At 38.8% G+C, this 20663-nt stretch overlaps 1 protein-coding gene across 6 annotated transcripts in view; it reads left to right on the forward strand.

The window, feature by feature from the left end:
* Nucleotides 1-1070: 1070 nt before the first annotated feature.
* The window catches only part of LOC131475293 (dedicator of cytokinesis protein 7-like), a 42273-nt gene continuing 22680 nt past the window's right edge, over nucleotides 1071-20663 (forward strand). For 3 of the 6 annotated variants that reach the window (XM_058653266.1, XM_058653268.1, XM_058653270.1), the window contains exons 1-14: nucleotides 1071-1290; nucleotides 5707-5794; nucleotides 7392-7570; nucleotides 7783-7851; nucleotides 7966-8092; nucleotides 9067-9279; nucleotides 10352-10437; nucleotides 10536-10602; nucleotides 10889-11038; nucleotides 11236-11316; nucleotides 12878-13034; nucleotides 13831-13961; nucleotides 14728-14821; nucleotides 15738-15900. In XM_058653266.1, coding sequence (XP_058509249.1) covers nucleotides 1241-1290; nucleotides 5707-5794; nucleotides 7392-7570; nucleotides 7783-7851; nucleotides 7966-8092; nucleotides 9067-9279; nucleotides 10352-10437; nucleotides 10536-10602; nucleotides 10889-11038; nucleotides 11236-11316; nucleotides 12878-13034; nucleotides 13831-13961; nucleotides 14728-14821; nucleotides 15738-15900 — 1655 coding nt within the window. In that variant the 5' untranslated portion in view covers nucleotides 1071-1240. The remainder of the gene's footprint in view (nucleotides 1291-5706; nucleotides 5795-7391; nucleotides 7571-7782; nucleotides 7852-7965; nucleotides 8093-9066; nucleotides 9280-10351; nucleotides 10438-10535; nucleotides 10603-10888; nucleotides 11039-11235; nucleotides 11317-12877; nucleotides 13035-13830; nucleotides 13962-14727; nucleotides 14822-15737; nucleotides 15901-20663) is intronic. The other 3 variants (XM_058653267.1, XM_058653269.1, XM_058653271.1) reach the window with 1 other exon arrangement.

The raw sequence follows: 20663 nt of genomic DNA on the forward strand, positions 1-20663 counted from the left end.
AAACATGGGGTTAAGTGTCTTGCTCAGGGACAGGGCCAGGAATTGACCCCATGACCTTTGAGTTAAAAGACAACTCGCCCTACCACCTACTTAAGTACATTTTACATCAGGAAGTGACTTTTGATACTTAAGTACAGTAAATATCATGTACTTTAAGTACTTTTTTTACTTTAAGCAATATTATTCAAAAGTGACTTCAACTTCTACCAGTCATTTTCTGGTAAGATACTTGTACTTTTACTTAAGTTTCCCTTTAAGGTACTTTATACAAGACTGATTAGAGAGTGGTTTCTTTTGGCTGCTTCCTAAATTTCATACAGAAGTGAAATCCTAACCTAAAGTGGATGTGAGACGTTTTGAGCGCATTCTAAAACCGGTCAGGTGAGATTTCTGCGTGAACACTGTGGAACTGCCCATCTGTACTACGACGGTCAATACAGCGGTGACACAACGAAGGAAGAGCGGAAGTGAGGTGAAGCGAGTCTTATAGCAAAATAAAATTAAATAAAGAAATAATAATAATGATAACAATAATGATAATAATGAATAAATAAAGCATCCTCCATACACAGTAAGGCACCATTCAACGTGATGTACAGAGACAGTTCAAAACAAGTGCAGAGAACATAGATTTAAAATGAATATATGCAATTTAGAGAAATACAAATACAACGGTTTAAAAAAGTTCACGGAAAATAACACAAAAGTAAAATACTTTATAGAAAAATGTTTTCAAATATCAGAACACAATACAATACAGCAGCACTTTAATTTTATTTAATTATTCATTCAAATCCATCCAACTCAGGTATATTATGATATATATGATTATATAGGACTTATGAGCTCAGATTATGTAGAATCGTATATTTATATCATCATTATTCAGGAATAAAACATAAATACTCTTTTTACTAGATTCAATTGTACGAATCTTGAGCCGATCTTATTTTATTTTGAAATTACACCGGACGCAGTGCTCGCGTCACATGGCTGTTTGACACATGTTTTTTTACATCCAGTTCCTTGGATGTATGTTCCGCTCCCGGCCGCTAGAGGGAACAAGGAGGAATCCGAGCCCGGTCCCAGCGTGGAGAAGGAAGCTGCTGCTGCGGCGTGAAGCGTCCGCGTCTCTCGCGCACAGAGGAAGACAAGGAGTAGGGACACTAGAGCCGCGGAATTACGAGAGACACGGGGTGTCTCCACTTCGACTTTCTCTTTCTCTACATGGGGACGAAATATGTCATCTACAGCCAGCGAAAGGAGGGCGTTTGCTCATAAAATCAACCGGTGAGTGTGAAACACAAGTTATTGTCGAACAGCTGCAGTTTGTGTGTGTGTGTGTGTGTGTGAGTGTGAGTGTGAGTGACTTGCTCCCTGTTTATGTCTACATGTATATATAGCAAGTAAGCTAGGTCTCCTGATGTGTCTTTAACTATGAACTGCTCCTTATCGATACATTTAAAAACCACTGGAGTGAAGTAAAAGTTCATTTAAGCACTTCATAAACGCGGTTTAATGTCGCGTTTGTGCGCGTGCTTTGTAGCGTCGTAACAGCGTTGTCATGAATGATTGAGCTACTCAAGTATAACGCTCTGCCGAGTTTACGGCTAATCTGATGAGATTGCGGTGTTATCGCGCATCGCGATAGATAAATCCCCCCAAATAACTGGATTATGGGGAATTTCCATTATTATCAAGGTGCTGTACAGAGACATTTCAAAACAAGTGCAGAGAACATAGATTTAAAATGAAAATATACAATTTTAAAAATGCACAATGAGAATTTGTATGAAAGAGCATCACAGAAATGTACATTTACATGTGTACATGTGTGTATAGCAAGTAAGATAGGTTTCCTGATGTGTCTTTAACTTTGAACTGCTCAGTATCAACACAGTTAAAAACAGCTGCAGTGAATTAAAACACAATTTAAACAGTTTTAATATCGCGTTTGTGTGCGTGCTTGGGAGCATCGTAACAGCATGTGATATTATCGTGCATCATGATACGTTAAAAAAAGCAACAACTTGGTGAGTTTGCATTAATCGAGTATTACGACAGTGACATAACATTGCCACACAAAATATCGCGATATATCACAGTATCTATTTTCCCCCCACCCCACAAATGCATAAATATATTTCAACTTTAGATACGTCATGGATACGAATTAAGTAAATATAAGAGCACATTTTTCACAACTTTTTCAGCAGTGTTCCGAATTATGTTTTGAGAATAATTGCGAAATTTATACATGAAAAAAAAATTGTCTGTAAGTGACACATTATGATGTTTTTGTCCTTGTGTGAACGCCTTGCAGCGTTAATGTAGAAACATGTTTCCACATGTTATAAACTCGTTCTGCCGCTCCACAACAAGGGGATTTGATATTTAGCTTTGGTTTTTAATGCAGGAATACATTTTGGTGACATTCCAGGTGGAATTATTATGGCATGCCACATCTGTCAACCTGAACTGACACTTGTTTGTGCAGTCAAATCTCCCATGGGGCACTGGCTTTATGTAAGTTTGGTGGGAGGATATGAACAATAAGTGTCAGTTAAAAAGACTTGGAGGCCATTAAGTCTGCAACGATTAAAATGTAACTTTAAAAAGTAAAACAAAGTAAAACCCTGATTATTTCAGCTTCTTAAATGTGAACATTTTCTGGTTTCTTTGCTGAAAGTAATTCATTTTGGTTTGTGGACAAAACAAGACGTTTGAGAAATCATAATTTATGACATTTTCTGGACTAAACAAGTACTCAATTAATGGAGAAAATAATCCACAGATGAATCGGTGATGAAAATAATTGTTAGTTTCAGCCCTGGAGGTCATCAGACATCCCATTTTCATGGTGGCGAGTTTGTATTCAGGAACTGTACTTCCAGCAAAAGCTAACACAGTGTTGTTTTGTCCAAACAGCTCGAGCCTCTCAACGCCAGGAGCCTGTGAGAAAACAAACCGATTCTTATCTCTGACTTGCAATTTAAAGTTTTGCCACCTCAGCGTAAACTCTCCACCACTTTTAAAGTCATAACTCGTCTCCACAATCGCATGTTAGATTGATTTGGTTTTATTATTTCTGTGTTTGTTACTAATGACATTTTTCAGTGGAGTTATTAGCGTCATTAACGAGGATCTGTCTGCATTCCCCAAGTTCTGCCCTTCCTCTCCTTAGTGGACCCCGAGCATTGTTCAGTGCCGGATGCAGGAAAGGGTGGGAAGGAAGGGGTGCTAAGGCTATTGCATCTACAGTCGATAGCTTTCCTTTTTCCTGTTTTAAATGGAGGGGTATATAGATCTGCAGAAACAGTTTCCATCACAGCAGTACTTTTCTTGTCTACTGGCAGAATGGAGGCATAAATCTTTAGCTATGTAATCACGAGGACCACAGTTTGGGTAACGTTGAAGCCTCTGCAGCTGTGTATATGAGAGAAATTGATATTTTGTGGTTGTAGAGGAGCAGCTGTTGCTGTCTTTGTTGAGGCGATTGTTTTGTTTTGTTTTTTCCCCACATTGTCTCTCTCTCTATAAGCCTGCATTTGCAGTTCGTCCATAAAGGCCACGGATGCGGTTCTGGCTTTGCGCCTGCTCCATGGAGCCAACTTACCACCTCTCTTTGTGAGGTCCATTCAAGTCCCTATTCATAACAGCTGCTGGCCTTTAGCATCGCTTCCAGAAGCTGAAAACTATGTCATAGGAGGAGGGTTGTCATAGATTGTATAGGCATCTCTATGAGCTTTGGGGCTGCACTCACAAAAAACAGTTCAGGATAATATCGTATCAGCTTTTTTCCCACACACCTGCCATTTGTAAAACTCTGTACTTACACAACTATTGTAGAGAGATATGGCACGTGGCAGGAACGACTTCCTAAATTAGTTCGTTCGACAGCGGACCTGTAACGGCCTGTTGGAGAAGGAGGTCTGCTGTCTGTCCAGTTTGTAGTGGAGGGGGTGCTTTGGATTGTTCACGATGGAGAGCAGTTTTTTCCAGAGTTCTCCTCTTCACGGTGTCCTCAAAAGTGTTAAGGCAGGGGTGTCAAACTCATTATAGTTCAGGGGCCACATACAGCACAATCTGAACTCAAGTGGGCTGGACCAGTAAAGTAATCGCATAATAACTGATGAACCCTTGGTTTTTCCCTTTGTTTTACATTTAATGAAGTATCAAAACTTATTATGAACAACCTTTAACAACCAAGTTTTACCATTTGGGCCGGTTCTGGCCCAGGGGCCATATGTTTGACACCCCTATGTTAACGTCTTAACTGAAGAACTAACTGTGGTAGTAGAAGTGGGTGTCGAGCGGCAAAACAGATTGGACCTTGAAGGTTATGAAACTAAAATATGTGACTGACCACCCATGCTCATGCATGGTAACAAAAAAATGATGTATACTGTGAAACTGAACAATTTGGAAAAAACACAGTGATATACAGTTAATTCTGTCTCTGTTTCTGTGATTGTGTACAGTCTTTGAGTAAAGCTTTATTTGTGTGTTTTAAATACACAGTGCACATGCTTCATGCCAACTTGGATAAAGATGTGTTTATGGGAAACCTTTTAAAAATTACAAGGAAAAACGATCATAGAGATAAGGTTCTGTTTCCAAGTGGATACGGCCGTAGAGTGTGAGTCTTGTGCAGATTAAAAATGTAAATAAACACCAGAGAGACTTTGTTAATGCAAAGTTCTCCTGTGTTTTAATAAATAAATTTGACTTGTGTTTTTTGCAGTGATTTTTGTTTTGTTTTTTTAGATTCATGCTTGGTATGATTTATGCAACTGCACATCTAATAAAACACATTATATATATATATATATATATATATATATATATTTTTAAACACTCACTTAAAAAGTCACTTACTCGCATCTTTCAAATTCAAATCAACATTTTTCTAATATATATATGTATATATTATAGATTTTTATTATAGATTTTTATCTTTAGAAATTATTCAAAACAAGAGTTCCTTTATTTTGTTTTTATTTTTCCTCGTGGGATTTGAGTGCAACAAAATACAAGCCTCGAAACGAGCATATAAACAGCAAAAATATAACTTTTCACGAAGATTTCTACTGGCTTCAAACAATGTCCCAACTTCCAGGGATCTTATCTTAACTACGGAAGCCCAAGGGGAGCATTCATAAGATCTTCAACAGATTCTTATTAAAACAGGTCCTCATAAACTACAAATCTATAGAGGGATATATTTAACTTTGCAAGTACGTATTTTTTTGTGTTTCACTAGAAGGAATAGTACCAAAATAAACCGCCCCACCCGTTCCATTCTTTGGCTCCACCCACAACAATCAGCTGATAGGGACAGACAGACAGAAAAATGTCAAATATCACATTCTTATTGACACAAACTGAGCAGGACAAAAATAGAGCTGCTGGATGACCTCCAATGTTGTCTTTTGTATTGCTTTCGCTGTCCAACGTCACACGGCCATCGGGCACAGCCCACACCCCACTTTCCAAGTAAAAAGGTGCTGTTCTCAGTCAAAACGCAAGCCGGACCCAGGACTTTACCATTCCAAACCACACTGCACGGCACCGTACTGTACCAAATCAAACCATACCGGAAACGCTTTTATGCTTTACTCTGTATCTTTGTGCACCTGAGAAATTAAAATGCTAGGATTTTCCTCTTCTTGGACTAATGTGTTTTTGTATCTCTGTCTTGCACAGGACGGTCGCCGCCGAGGTCCGAAAACAAGTGTCCAGAGATTATGGCTCTCCTCAGCTGTCCAAGAAACGAGGCGGCGCCCACCACCCCGTGAGTCACCCTGTGTTTAACCTGCTGTAGTTCTTTGAAGCTTCCATTTAGGCAGGTCATAGATTTATGGGTGTGTGCGTCAGTCAAGTTTGTTTTGATCCAAGTAAATACAGATGAGTGCAGTTTTAATAAACGCTGACAGCAGGCGTGACGGGAGGTGGTGTTTTGAAATGCGATATACCTGCTCGTGCTAAACGTGCTGTGTGACTGCCAGGTTAGGTTTCTGCGTGGATGCTCGCCCAACAGTATGATCAGCTGTTACATGCTGTGTTTGGGGAAAATGTTCTGTTGTCACATCACAACAGTAACAGATGAGTTAGTCAATACAGATGCACTATGAACTCCTGAAAACCCCCCGGAGACACCAGACACTGGTTGTGTAATGGAATCTCTTCACGTAGTTTAGTCCAGAAATGCTTTAAAGGGGCAAATGAGATGATGAGATATAAGAAAAATCCATTTGCTATTGAAGAGGTCATTAATTGAAGTATAATTTATGTAAATGCTGTAGTGGCTTTATTCAGTGTATGTGCAGCTGTCACTGGCAGAAAAGGATGGTTAATGTGTAAAAGAAATCTGTTAACTTCAAACACAGTTCAATCATTATTCTTTTGCATTCTGTGAATGTATAGTTGAGTTAGAAATGGCGTGTTTTTCTGTCATACATGCTCGTATTTACGGGGAGGTTTAGTCAAAAAATGTATTTCTATTTTTCTGTAAAGGTCCAGTGTGTTGTCCAATTGCGTTAAAATAAAAATAGTTTGGTTTTTTAACGCCTTACAATCAGGGATTTCAACTAATTTCCAGACAGTGGATCTGAGACGCATGTCTCATTCCCAACAGAGGAAGTTGTGGGAATGAGTGTCAAATTCACTTCCTTCAAAAGGAATAAAAGCCCTCCACTGCCCTTCACTGTGTTACTGTCAATTATAACGTTTTGTGAGTAAAAGATCTGTAAAATAAAATAAATAAATTAAAAAAACTTGTCAAATTTAATCCAACTCTGTATTAGAATGTGAATTAAACAAATACAGCAGCATCATAATGATTTTAAGTTTATTCTTCACTTGCCCAAGTGGGGGAGAAAAAGTGGGGGAGAAAAAGTGAAACACCACTTTAAGTATATTAAATTATACTAAACTGAAAACCAAATGATTGTAAGGCTAATCTGAATATGTTGCTACTGCCTGGACTTCTATGCTTGTCCCCTCTAAAAGTTAACTATATATTTTTAATATTTATTTATTTTTGCACAAATAAGAACATTTCCATCTACATCTGCTGCGACATTGTGTTGTGTTAATTTCACAAGAAAACAGACTAAATGACCTCTGTCCCAATATCATGCAAATCTCTCATCTGAATACTGATGCCAATGGGAGCCTGATACAGACATTTTAAAGCACTAATCTGATATGTTTATCACCTAGCCATTTCAAGCTTTTCCAAAAAGATATTATTCTTCACCCATGTCACAAATATTCTTCTTCCATAGAAGAAGGAATCAGCAGCCCATACAATGACTCTGTCCTGCTGTTGAAATCCACTTGTCATTACTGTATTTCTTCACACATGATATTTTAACCTCGTTTGACAGCTGCCCCTCACAGAGGTGGTGGAGCCCGTGGACTTTGAGGAGTATGTGAGCAGCCACGCTCCTGCGGTGGAGCCTGGGCCCCTCAGGGAGCTGGTGGAGTTCCCCCAGGATGACCTAGAGCTCCTCCACCAGGACAAAGAGTGCACTACGTTGGAGCCTCCGCTGCCTGAGGAGGAGGAGTAAGTCTGGCCGCTGGTGGACAAAACACTCACATCCCCTCCGTGCTCTGTAACACTACCTCACACAGAGATTAATATTGCTCTAATGGAGGACAAAACATCTCCACAGATAGGAACAAAGCCTTCCTTTCTGTCGCACTGAACAATCATAAATATTAAAAGGATGTTTTGCTCAATAATTAATGTGTTTTTTTTTTTTTTCCCCGCTGCAGCTCCCTTGATCCCAGAGTGAGAGATGCCTTGGCAGTCTACACAGACGACTGGCTCGTCATTCAGAGAAAGTAAGCGGCGTCAGTCACGCTATCAACTGAATTAACCCAGTTTTTATCCTATCTAATATTTAATCATTTGCATCACATGATTGACAGTGACATTATAACCTCTGCCCCCCGTAGATATCAGCGCTACAGCACCATGTACACCCCTCACAGCTCTGAGCGACAGAGGGAAAGGCAGCGAGGGCTGGTCAAACAGACCTTTGAACTGGACGAGGTCGCTGCTACTGAGCGTCAGGATGACCAGGTAACTGAGGGTGCTATCATAGGCCATGTATTAAAAAAAATAGTGGATGCATTCACTCAGTTTGCAATCTAAGCAGAAAGGAAGAATATATTGAACAGCCACGAGGGGGTGACTGCTGATTACAAAAATAACTCCGTCACAACTGGTTGACCTTGAAATTGGTATTGATTGCCAAAATCACTGGATCAGATATCAGGATTAAAAAGTATGATCCAAAAGTCCTAAATACGAGTGTTTCAAAGCACTGTTTCCCAAACTTCCTATAAGGTGACGAGGGCTGCAACTAACCATTATTTTTATAATCAATCAATCTGTCAATTATTTACTGGATTAATGGAGTAATTGTTTTGTCCATGAAATATCAGAAGATGTTGAAAAATATTGAGCAATGTCTTGTTTTGTCCACAAAACAAAATGATTCTGTTTTAATGATTTCTTTGTTATGTGGAGCAAAGAAACCGAACAATGGTTACAAATAGTAATGAAACTTGTTTTAATTCTTCAAAAATGCTAAAGATGTCCACATTTGTGCATAATTTACAGCCATATCTGCGACTCCGAGTTTCATTTTGAATTGGCAAACAAATCATTTCCTAGAGATGCTTGTTAAATTAACTAAAACTTACTTTTTTGGCATGTTATTTAAAACATATACACATAAATCTTAACTTAAAGGTTGGGAAAATTTTGCAAAACAAGGCGCCCTTGCCTAAAGTACATACTTTTAGCATTAATCATGTTATGATGCAAAGGGCACTGTGACTTGTGTATTGTATTATGGATATTTTGTGCTCTTTGTGTTGGTCATAACGGATCGATGCATATACCTGGTCCATTATCCGTTGTACTCTCTCTATATGAATCCTATTAAGCTGCAGGGTAATTGGATCTGCCACGTATTGCTCTCTTCATCTTTCTGTGAAGGAAAATTAATAATGATCTCACCCCCTCTGACTCACTCCGATGTGTTTTAGGATGACGCAAAGCGTCGGTCGGTCAGCCTCGACGAGACCCCCCGGGGCAGCTGGGCTTCCAGCATCTTTGACCTGAAGAACTCTTCCCCAGACGCCCTCCTGCCGTCTGTGCTGGAACGCACAGCCGCCGAGGACATGGACTGCCGCAATACCGAGGCTCGCTTGCAGGGGCGCCACGGCGACCTGCTGGGCCTGTACCCTCCCCCCGACGAGGTTTGCTGCTCTCTGTTGTTGAACGGGGCCGTGGTAAAGCTGTAGTAGACAGAATCACAGGGGAAAATGTGTTGATTGTTGATGTTCATACAAAAAGGGAATCTTTAAAAAGCTCCGCCCACATTTATTTTGAGGTTGTTTTTTGCGTGGTGTGAGTGGATCTTTTATTTTGATATTTTTTTCATTCATTTGATTCATATCCTTACATTTTTCAGAATATTTTATACAAATACAGACTTACACGAAGAAAACAGATGAACTGAAATTACATCAAACATAACTGACGTCACCAAAATGTTGTAATGTTACAAAAACGCATTACAAACAAAGGTTTTCCAAAGATTTTGTACGATTACGAAAAAGTTTTTCTTGAGGATGAATATTCTTGAGGCTACATTTAAACGTGAAAAAGATAAATCTTAAATCCCATAAAGACTGAATACACGTAGACGCCCCCTTGTGGCACGATTTTTCCCATTTTCTTTTATCCCCGTTAATGGAAAAACGCGATAATATTGTCTCATTCTGACATGTGACCACATCATAGTGATTATTTATGTTAACTATGTAAAATAACTCACATTTTAATAAGCTTTATCCAAGTACTGGATAGCATTTTTGTTCAGGTCAATATAAATGATTACAATTGAATAAAATAGACAATATCCGTTTTCTTTTGTTTCTTTAGAGCAATGCAATCATATAATGTGCTCATGTCGTTCTACGTCACACAGCAAAGGCCTCACTATTTTAGTGAGACGTTAAATGTCAGTAGTGTATCTTTGCAGCAGAAATCACTGCTGGTAATATTAGTAGATTCACTTTCCATTTGCTTCCTTTCTGAGTTACAGTATTGAATTTCCCATGAAATGAATGTTCTTTAACGTTGCGGAAACTCTGTTGTAGCTCCGTCTACGAGGGAACTGTTTGCTCTTTTCCCTTCCTTTCTCTCAATTGCTCGATCCTTCTTTATGTCTTTGTACATACATCGTCTCTTCCTCTGCTGCCACGTTGCCATGGCGTCTGTGTAAATGTTACTCATGTGTGTGTGTGTTTATGGTCTGTGTTGCAGGATGAAGCAGTGGAGAGATGCTCTGTTCCTGAAGTGCCCAAAGAACACTGTGGCCAGAGAATCATGGTCAAGTGTCTTTCTCTGAAGTGAGTGACATTCAGGAAAAATAATTCATCCTCATACATACGGTTCATTAATCATAAACAACCATAATATATTGCTTTTTTTTTTTTGTTTGTTCCAGGTTTGAAATAGAAATTGAGCCAATATTTGGAACACTTGCCCTCTATGATGTCAAGGAAAAGAAAAAGGTATATATATTTTTTTTATAATCACAATAAATGAGATTACTTCTTTATTTGGTACAGTGAGTACTCCAACGGCTTTCACTTGGTAAAAAACACTCCCGTAATGCTTAGCTCATGCTTGGCTAATTGAGTTTTCCTCGTCTCAAGAAAGGTCTAAGTGGTTCTTGCGGTTTAAATCACTGAGTCATAACTGAATTAAAAATCCCTTAACGTGCATTTCCATTATCATCTCTCCTTCCCCCTCCTCTTCTCTCTTGCTTCTCGCTTATCTCAATCTTCCCTCCGACAGATTTCGGAGAATTTCTACTTCGACCTGAACTCTGATCAGATGAAAGGGCTGCTCAAACCGCACACGCCTCACGTAGCCATATCCACGCTGGCCCGGTCGGCCATTTTCTCCATCACTTATCCTTCCGCTGACATCTTCTTAGTCATTAAGGTACCGAGAAACTGCTGTGTTACACACACACACACACACACAATAATCAGACCGTGTTGATGATAACACACTCACTTTCCCTGTAATTCCCTGCATCTGAACGTGGTACTTTCACTTCCATTTAATATACACGCTCTGTAAACGTGTGCACTAATTAATATGAGGAGAATGAATTAAAGTGGTAATTATGATTTCAGCTCGAGAAAGTCCTCCAGCAAGGAGACATCGGAGAGTGCTGTGAACCCTACATGGTCATGAAAGAATCGGATTCAACCAAGGTAATGGAGATTTAGGTTTATAGAGTTGTAGGATTTTAAACCTCAAACATGCTTGATATATCACGACCATCGAGTGCAAACTGTCACATGAACATAATTATGAAGCCATCTGCATGCGGTTCTTATTTGTTTAATTGTTGTATTGAGAGAGCGACTGTACATTAGAAAGGCCAGCCATGTCATTATTTGTTTACATTTTTTGAGAGTGTATGGATTAGTAAGCTGCCTGGTTCAAAATGGATAGCTTGCTCTATTTAATTTGATTGTTATTGATTATCCCATTTTTCACATGAAAATGTTGAAAAATATTCTTATGCATCCAAGACGATATATATATTTTTATATATACGTGGAAATGATAATGTTCTTAAACATCTTGTTTTGTCTACGAATCAAAATGATTCAGTTTTAATGATTTATTTGCTTAAAAAGCTAAAACAATCTTGTTTTTATCATGAAAAAAGCTTCAAATCGATTATCAAAATAGTTGACGATTTATTTAGTAATCAAGTAATTATTTCAGCTCTAATTTTGATGTTTTTTCGGTGTTAGTTTTTAATTTTCGTGGTTGTTTGTACTAGAGCTGAAACAATTATCTGATTAATCGATTAAATCGATTAAAACAAGATTTCTGATTGTTTCAGCTTCTTAACTGTGAATATTTTCTGGTGTCTTTGCTCCAGATAAAAAATCATTAAAAACAGAATCATTTTGGTTTGTGGACAAAAACAAGACATTTGAGAACATCATCATTTCCGGGTTTGACAAACACCGATCAACATTTTTAACGTGACCGAACGATATTTTTTTCCCCCATCAGTTAAAATCTTATTTCATGCTACAACAGCACAAATAGAGCTTTGATTCACTCAGGCTTCTCACGCCTCTTATCTCTGCGTCTCTGTCACTAATGCACACATACAGAACACATTTGTACAGCGGGTCTTGTAAACATACAGTAACATGACGTCAATGTATGTTTGAGTAAAGGTCACAGGAGATTAGAGCTGCAACTAATGGTTATTTTCCATGATCAATTAATCTGTCAATTATTTCCTCGGTTGGTTGAAATAACTTCAGAAAAAATATCTTTGTTATATGGAGCCAAGAAAGAAACCAGAACAGATTTATATTTAATAAGCTAGAAAAACTAGACCGCTTGTTTTAATGAATTACTCAAAGGAACTTAAATTAATTATCAAAATAGTTGATGATTAATTTAGAAAACAATTAATCGTGGCAGCAGCTGCACAGGATATGCATCCAGCACTGAGTTTGATGCCAGGTATGAACGCTTCTCCTGGACCTGCTGAACTGTACTTTGGCTGACTGTTGATAACGCGGTCTCAACGTGGACCTGAACCTCGTCGCAGTGCTCGGGCACGTGAGACCCCTCAACTGTCTGCTCACCGGCATTTCTCAATTCTGTCTGGGAAAGCTGCAATATTTACCGTCACCTTTTCACCCCCAGCTTTTGGCTACTGCTGATATTTTCGGTCTTGTGTCTTTGTTTGTTTTTTTCTTTCCCATCATTTCATCATTTGCTCTTGTCCCACTCCAGCACAAGGAGAAGCTGGATAAGCTGCGGCAGCAGGCGGAGCAGTCCTGCTGTCGGCTCGGCCGCTTCCGAATGCCGTTCGCCTGGACCGCCATTCACCTCATCAACATTGTCAGCAGCGTCGGGGGTCTGGATCGCTCAGACCCCGACTCTGATTCTGGTACCACTGACCACGCACATCCACATACAGTTACAGCTACAGTCTGACCAATACTGGATTCATGGGAGATGACGAGGGGACAGAGACCATATTGATTTTTAGGGAGAAAGCAAATTCATGTCAGGTCATGATACATGACCTGATATTCTTATCTGTTTTATTTGGAGATCTTAACCTCTTAGTATTTATACTGTGGATTGGTATGTTGTTTGATATTTATAATGGAGATCATAGTTCACTTTTACATGTTATATTCACCTGTACCTGATTATGGGACTATTAATGCAAATTAGCTTGTAGCTTAATTCACTGATAACTAACAATTATTTTTATTGTTTAATTGTCTGCTCCATAAAATGTGTGAAAATGTTTAAAAATATCTCCTAAACCTTAAAAATGTTGAACTTGTTTTGTGCTTAAACCAAAAAGATTCAGTTTTAATCATTTCTTTGTCAAACAGAGCAAAGAAAAACAGAAAATATTCACATTGAAGAAGCTGAAAATCGGAGGGCTTGTTTTAATTATTACAAAAAAACTTTAAAACTGAATAATCGATTCCAAAATGATTAACTAAATAGTCCATTAATAATTGAAAGAATCAGCATTGGCTGTTTATTACAAATAGTTCTCAAAAATGTTAAGTCTCTAAAACTGACACCGAATGTTGTAAAACGTTATTTCTAAATAACTCCTTTAGCAGCGAGTATTAAACATCATGTGCATTATTCTATGCTTGTATTATTTAGAAATCCTGCTCATCCTCTCTAACACTATACCATTTGTGTCTTCCTACCAGAGCGTAAAAGTCATGGCACGTGGAACGAGAGAAAGAAGAAAGGCTTTGAGCGAATGAGCATCGGTGACGACATGTGTAACTTTGCCACGTTCCGACCAGCAACGCTTACCGTCACCAACTTCTTCAAACAGGTCAGACTCCTCTGTCATAGCTGTATGACTCATGTTGTCATGTTTTTTACTTATTGTTACAGTTGTCCCGACATTCACGTGGTATGTAAAGTGGCCCGACGACCTGCCAAACATCACACCAGTGCCACATTTGAAGCAAAATAAGGCACTGGTTTAGTAGGACTTATTATATAAATATAATTATTTCCATAATTGATCAGTTTGTCAATTGTTTTCTTGGTCGTTTGGTCCATAAAATGTTAGAAAATGTTGACCGTTGTTTCCTAAACCTCAAAATAATGATGTTTTCAAATATCTTGTTTTTGTTGACAGACCAAAATGATTACAATTTTAATGATTTCTTTGTTATATGGAGCAAAAAAACTGAAAATATACACAAAGAATTGGAAAAATCAGAGAAAAAAAACATTCAAACCATTTAGTGGTAGACGTTCACCAGGATCTGAGGAGACAGATTGGCATTTAATGATTATTTAAGGTGTAACACAAATGAAAAGCTGGTAGAACTAGCATGGAAGCTTTTGAATTGCATGTAAAGTGGTGACAAATATCTCCTCACACTGTCACTCAGCAGAAAAATGTGTCACTAACCACCTCTCCAAGTTTAAATGATTAAAAAAAGTTGAGTGTTTAAAACACTGGGGCATGTCCACTGGAGGATCCAACCTCCCCAAACAGAGTTTTAGTAGAGACAGTTATCACTACAGTTATTTTATGAGACATTTATGCTCATTTAAACTCTGCTGGCCTGCTCATGTGCATGAAGGAGGGGGACAGACTGAGTGACGAGGACCTCTACAAGTACCTGGCCGACATGCGACGACCGTCATCTGTTCTGCGGAGACTCAGACCTGTCACAGGTGAGCAAGACTTGCACATGTCTAGCCATTAAAAAAGCTTGGGGGGGTGGGGGGTTATGTCTTAAAAGTCTTGAAATAGTGTTTCCTTGAAAAGTGGAGTTTTGTGTGTTAGTCTTGAAAAAGTCTTGGCTCATAGTAGAATTTTAGAGTCTGAATTTCCAGTATCCTGTATGTCGCATTCTTTACTATACACAGACTGTAGACATGTAAATAAAAAGCAGCAACAGCATTTTAGCCGAGTCGTGCTGTGGGGTTTTTATATGGAAGAAGAATATTACACAGTTGTTACACAGCTGAATAATAATGAAAGGAAATAGCTTGAAATTTCACAAGTGTGTTGTTAACAGCGTCATAGTTGAAAAGGTCTGAAATGACTGTATTGGACTGATATCGGTAAGGCTGAATGGTTTTTGAATTAATATCTAATTGCGATTATTTTGGCTGAATTTGCGATGGCGATATGATTTGCGATATGAAGGGGAAATGGTAATTTTTCCACATTTATTCTCATTTTTATTTGAATAACATTTAAAATGATTACTGTGTGACATTTGTTCGGTCTGTAGAATATGATGTGCCTAGGTCAGGACAATATGTAATCTAAAATGGTTATTTCACACACTTTTTGTGCCTTCTGCAATTTGAAAATTGCACCTGGACCTTGGACCTTACCCTAAGTCCAACACAAAAGCATACTGCAGATTTTGTGCTAAAAACATGGACATTGCCAGCATGGGAGAGGCAGCACTGGTGAGCCACCTTCAAAGCAAGAAGCACTGAAATCTGGCTGCCAGTAGGTTGAGATCACCGCCAGTTTCCAGCTTTTTCCAATCAAGAAAGTCGGCAAGAAAATGTGTTCTATTTTCTATTTTATGACGGGTTTTTTTATGGTGTTTGTGTTTATTTTGTTCCTCAGCCCAGTTAAAGATCGACATCTCTCCAGCTCCAGACTTACCTCATTACTGTCTGTCACCGGAGCTGCTTCATATTAAACCCTACCCTGATCTGCGTGTTCGTCCAACCAAAGACGTGCAGGAGTTCCCCGCTCGCTATGTCTACACTCCACACACCACCTACAGGTGAGCCTTGGAACATACGCTCGACTCTTTCCCTGCATTCATGCTACACTGTGTCCACAGCTGCTCGTCAACTCCTATCTAGGTATGTAGAAGTGGTCAAGACGACCTGTTGCTGAACTTTTGGTTTTAGTATTTTTTCAGAAACGGCTGTTCTTATCAGTCACAACCGTCTCCAGTGTTTACAGATAAATGCTCTGAGAAAGAGTAAATATCCAGTGAGCTGCCAGCAGTCCTCTGGGCCAAAATACTTCGTTGATGTCAGAGAATAACCTGTTCAGGCAACAATAACTCAAATAACCAAGCGTTCCGACCAATGTCGGACGACCGTGTCTGAATGTACAGCATGTCGTTCCGCAGCTGCACAAGACCAGATAGGTGTCCTGTGTACCTAATAAAGTGGCGTGTTACAAATAACTGAAACATCTTGTAACATTTAAATAAGTTTATTTGAAAAGCATTCTAAAAAAAAAGTTTACTAAGTGCATCAAGATAAACAAAAATACAGACAAAATGTTACATGAATATTCACTGACAGCAGTTTGTTGGCATGTTTATGAAGGTTATAATGTTCAGATTTTGTTGTTAAAGCTGTGGGAACATTTGAACAGTTTCAACTACGGGGGTGTTTCATGGTGGAAAAACATGTGTCCAAATAACACCATACAATTCAGCCCCACAAAGTGGAATCTAAAAGTGAAAACACAAACTGAATATTACTTATTAATGCTGCGTTTCAACTAAGAACTCAGAGCAACCTCATGTACCAAGATACTTATTTAATCGTTAACAGCATTTCTGTAGTTTTACAATAAATCAGTTGCACTTTGTATCCGTAGACATGTTGTGTCTGTCTGGACCGTGGTGAACTTAAGGCTGACATCACTCCCAGTTCCCAGTTCTGATGTCAATGAAAAGTGAAAGTGTGGGCCTTGGTCCCCTGTTGGGCTGTGCAGGTACTGCAGGTTGGCCCTCAAAAGTCATAGAAATAAACAAATGCCCATAAAAATATTGTTACATCCAAATAAAGGTAATTTGTATGGACCTTATAGAATAAAGAATATGTATGAAATCACTTGAATCTATAGTTTTTGTGTTTGATCAGAGCTTTGATTTAAAGTTTGCTGGGCCTCGGAAGATTTTCACAACATTCTTCAGTTTGGGTTTAGCTGCTGTAGATAACTCCTGTGAAATCATGGTCATCATGGTCATACATCATACGTGTAGTTTTACACAGCAGGGATGGAAGGGAGTGCAGTGAGAGCTGGGCGGGCCCGTCTCATTCCAAGCGGCAAAGACCTCGGTGTCGAATCGCGAAACTATGTCATCGCTTCACTCTGAAAGAACAAAAATAAAAGTGTAAGTTTAATTAAACATCAAGAGTTCAAGAACACTTTGAACGAGTGCTTCACCATCTCCTGCAGCTTGCAGAGCTGTTTGTTCTGGGCCTCAATATTCTCTTTGTGGAACTGGGTCAAATGCTGCAAATGTTTCAAGGCATTGGAGTGCTCCTCTGCTCGCTCCTGAAAACAGGAGGCAAGTTTCAGTAACCTATTTCCTTCACATGAGTGTTTTAAAGTTGTCTCGTGTTGCCCGTGAGTAGGTTTTCAGCTCCAAGTTACCTGCAGCTCTTTGAGGCTGGTTGGTACGGAGTTGTTGAGGAACATCTCCAGCCTCCTCACTTTTGTCTGTAGCTCTGCCGCCTCCTTCTCCACACTAGCCAGCCAGTCTTTAGTCATCATGGTGTGAGCTTGCTGCTTGGCCATCTGGGCCTGTCAAAAGAAGCATCTGCCCAGATTATCCTCTTCCCCCCACACCAATGATCCCGGTGCAGCTGGCAGCTGCCTGCCGCCACAGTAACATGCTGCCTCCTCACTTTCTTAACTCTCTTCTCTTGTTTCTCATCTGATTTGACCCATTTTACAACTTTTCTAAAGCATTAATTATCTGTTTTTCATCTTATTGCCTCAAGACCTTGTGATATGTAAGGAATATAATGACATAAGTAATCAAAAAACTCCTCAAAACCCATCTTTTCAAACTGAGCACTGAGCACTGAGCACTGTGTTGCTACAGTTGTACTTCCCATTTGTTTTTCCTCTTGTGCTGCATAGCGTCCGTGGGTTTTTTGAAAGGTGTTGTATAAATAAAATGTCTTCTTATTATTGTTGTTATTAGGAAATGAATCGAAAAATACATTATGTCTCTTTAACAGATGGAAAACATTCCCATTTGCTGGGCTCAAAAATGTTGATTTTCCGATTGATATCAATTTGCATTTGAAATATGCGATGCATAATATCTTTAAATAGACTTGACCGTGATAGTCTCGCGTGGCTTCATTAGTCTCGCCGTACGAGCTAACAGCAGAGTTGTCATATTTCTTTGGCATATGTGGTGTTGAACCAGAAATAACTCCCTCAGGCCTCTTTTGTGTCGCGATTGTTTGCTCAGGAGGACGTTTTAGTTTCTTTGTTTCCTCCATTGTCACCGGAAATCATCACTTTTGTCTTCTGATGAATGGATGCTAAGCTGCGCTCACAGCTATCTCTGCTGGAAAACTTGTGAATGACTTCTAATTGTCTGATGCTCTTCTAGGCTGGACAATTTAGGTGGAGCAGGTTTTTTTTAAGGTTTGAGTTTGAATTATCACCCATGGCTGTACCGTAGTGTTGCATTGTGCGGTCATATTAAATAAAATGGGGTTAAATTTTTATGTAAAAATTGCTACTTAATACATTTTTTAATTATGCAAAAAGGGCAACAACAGTTGTGTTAAAATCTCTTTCATACCCAAACAAAACTGTAATGGAAACTGAAATATCTCTAAATGAATAGAATTGGAAATTATCTCTTTCATGCACTTCATATCTACACTGTGGGGCACTTGGATGTTCCATGTATAAACAAAATATTTAATACATAAAATGGTTAATAAAAACTCTCTGTATCTTTCGGATGGAAAGATACAGTTTTTGTGAGTTTAGTACCATTTATTCTTTAGAATTATTATTTATATAATCATGCAAATTATTTAAAAGCAAAATACAAACATCTCTACCTCTAAACTTTATTTGTCTAAACACATTAGAAAAATAAATTATTTAATCTCATTAGAACATTGCAAAGGAAAGATTGAAGTGCCTTAGCACAGAATAATCACTCAGGACAATGTTACCTCAGCCTTTCTTTGTTCATTTATGCTGCTCACAATCAAATACAAAGTACATTAAGGAATTATGTAGGGATATAGATTATTAGATTATTATTAGAGTAGAGTTGGCATAGTTTTTTTCACTCATAGAGTTTTTTTCTCTAGTTTGAATAGTTGTTTCAAATCAAAGTTCTTCTTTAATATCACACCTCTGCAGCTCATCACATTTAATCTGACAGATACTTGACATTTTGCCTGTATGTTCCTCTGCTCCTGCATGTTGTGGCTTTAGATCTGCTGTTTGACTGGAAGTCTCAGTGGTTATCTCTCCTGTAGCAGCAGCAGCAGCAGCAGCAGCATACAGGAAATCTCTTGTTTACTTATTTTCTTTTTGGTGTATTTGGTTGTTTTTCTTACCTGAAGCAACTGTATCATGTCTTTCATCTGCTTCTCCACCTCGGCAGTCTGTTCTGTCTCCTTCCCCAGTGCTTGCAGAGTCCCCTCGTGGCTCTTCAGTGCCTGGGTGATTTTCTTTAATTTTGCCTCAGTTGTTTCGTAAACATGATTCAGAGATTCACTGAACTGTATGACGCCAAACATCAGCACGTTGACTTCTTCCTGTGGTGCAGCCACCTTGTTGGTCTTTGCAAGCGGACCTGCATGGACTGCTCTCAAACCCGCAGCCACACATAGTAAGCACAGGCCCCAGATCATCTTGATATCACTTTAAAAAAACTGACTGAAGTCAAGTCTACCACAGTTATGTCACTGCTTTTCCAGCAGTTACGTCTGCCAGAGAGAATGTTTGTTAGATGTAGAATCTCAGAAATTACGATGTGTATTTTGTCTATCACAGCTGTGCAGAGGTGAGCATCATCAGTGAAACGCCCCTGTGGGATGAATTTGCTGGTGGTTACAGTGCCTTTTATGTGATGGGTACATGCAACAGTGTAGTGAAACATTAGCTCAGCTGTGGTTCGATCTCAGGTCTCGTCTTTGGCCTTAGTCTCAGTGACCTTGCCTTGAAGTTTAACCCCTGAGATACTCATTTTGTCATGTAGGTCACAAACACATGTGACCTAAATAACAATAAATATGGCACCTTTTTTTGTGGCTCTATAATGATGTGTATCACAATATGTACAGTTAATGCTTTTTCAAGAAAATGTCATGACAAATGGGTTAATTCAGCAGTTTCTAAATATGAACACAAGTGACCTCTGATGTTTGACTTGGGCAGGAGTGAAGTTGAATTTCATCATGAAAATTCAGTGCCAGGCCACATGATTCTGTAGTGCAAACTCCACATCATCAAACTGTGCTCCTTAAGCTTTGCAATTTTTTATTTTCTTGGTAATTCTTCTCTAATTTCCAATCAGACTACACTGCATATCATGACATGTGAATCAAAAATACTAGGACTATGTATCTTCATTGGTCTCATGATTCAGGAATGTCAACTAATTGAAATGTTCCATCCTCAAAAAAACTAAAATAATGCTTGCTACAGCTTTGTGTAACTGAAAAATCAATATTACACGACTGTGATTGATTATGTGCAACGGTTAATCGACCTTTTTGGGTGGTTTTTTTTTCAATAATTAAAACAAGC

The sequence above is a fragment of the Solea solea genome, chromosome 16, assembly GCF_958295425.1.
Source record: "Solea solea chromosome 16, fSolSol10.1, whole genome shotgun sequence".
Taxonomy (NCBI): domain Eukaryota; kingdom Metazoa; phylum Chordata; class Actinopteri; order Pleuronectiformes; family Soleidae; genus Solea; species Solea solea.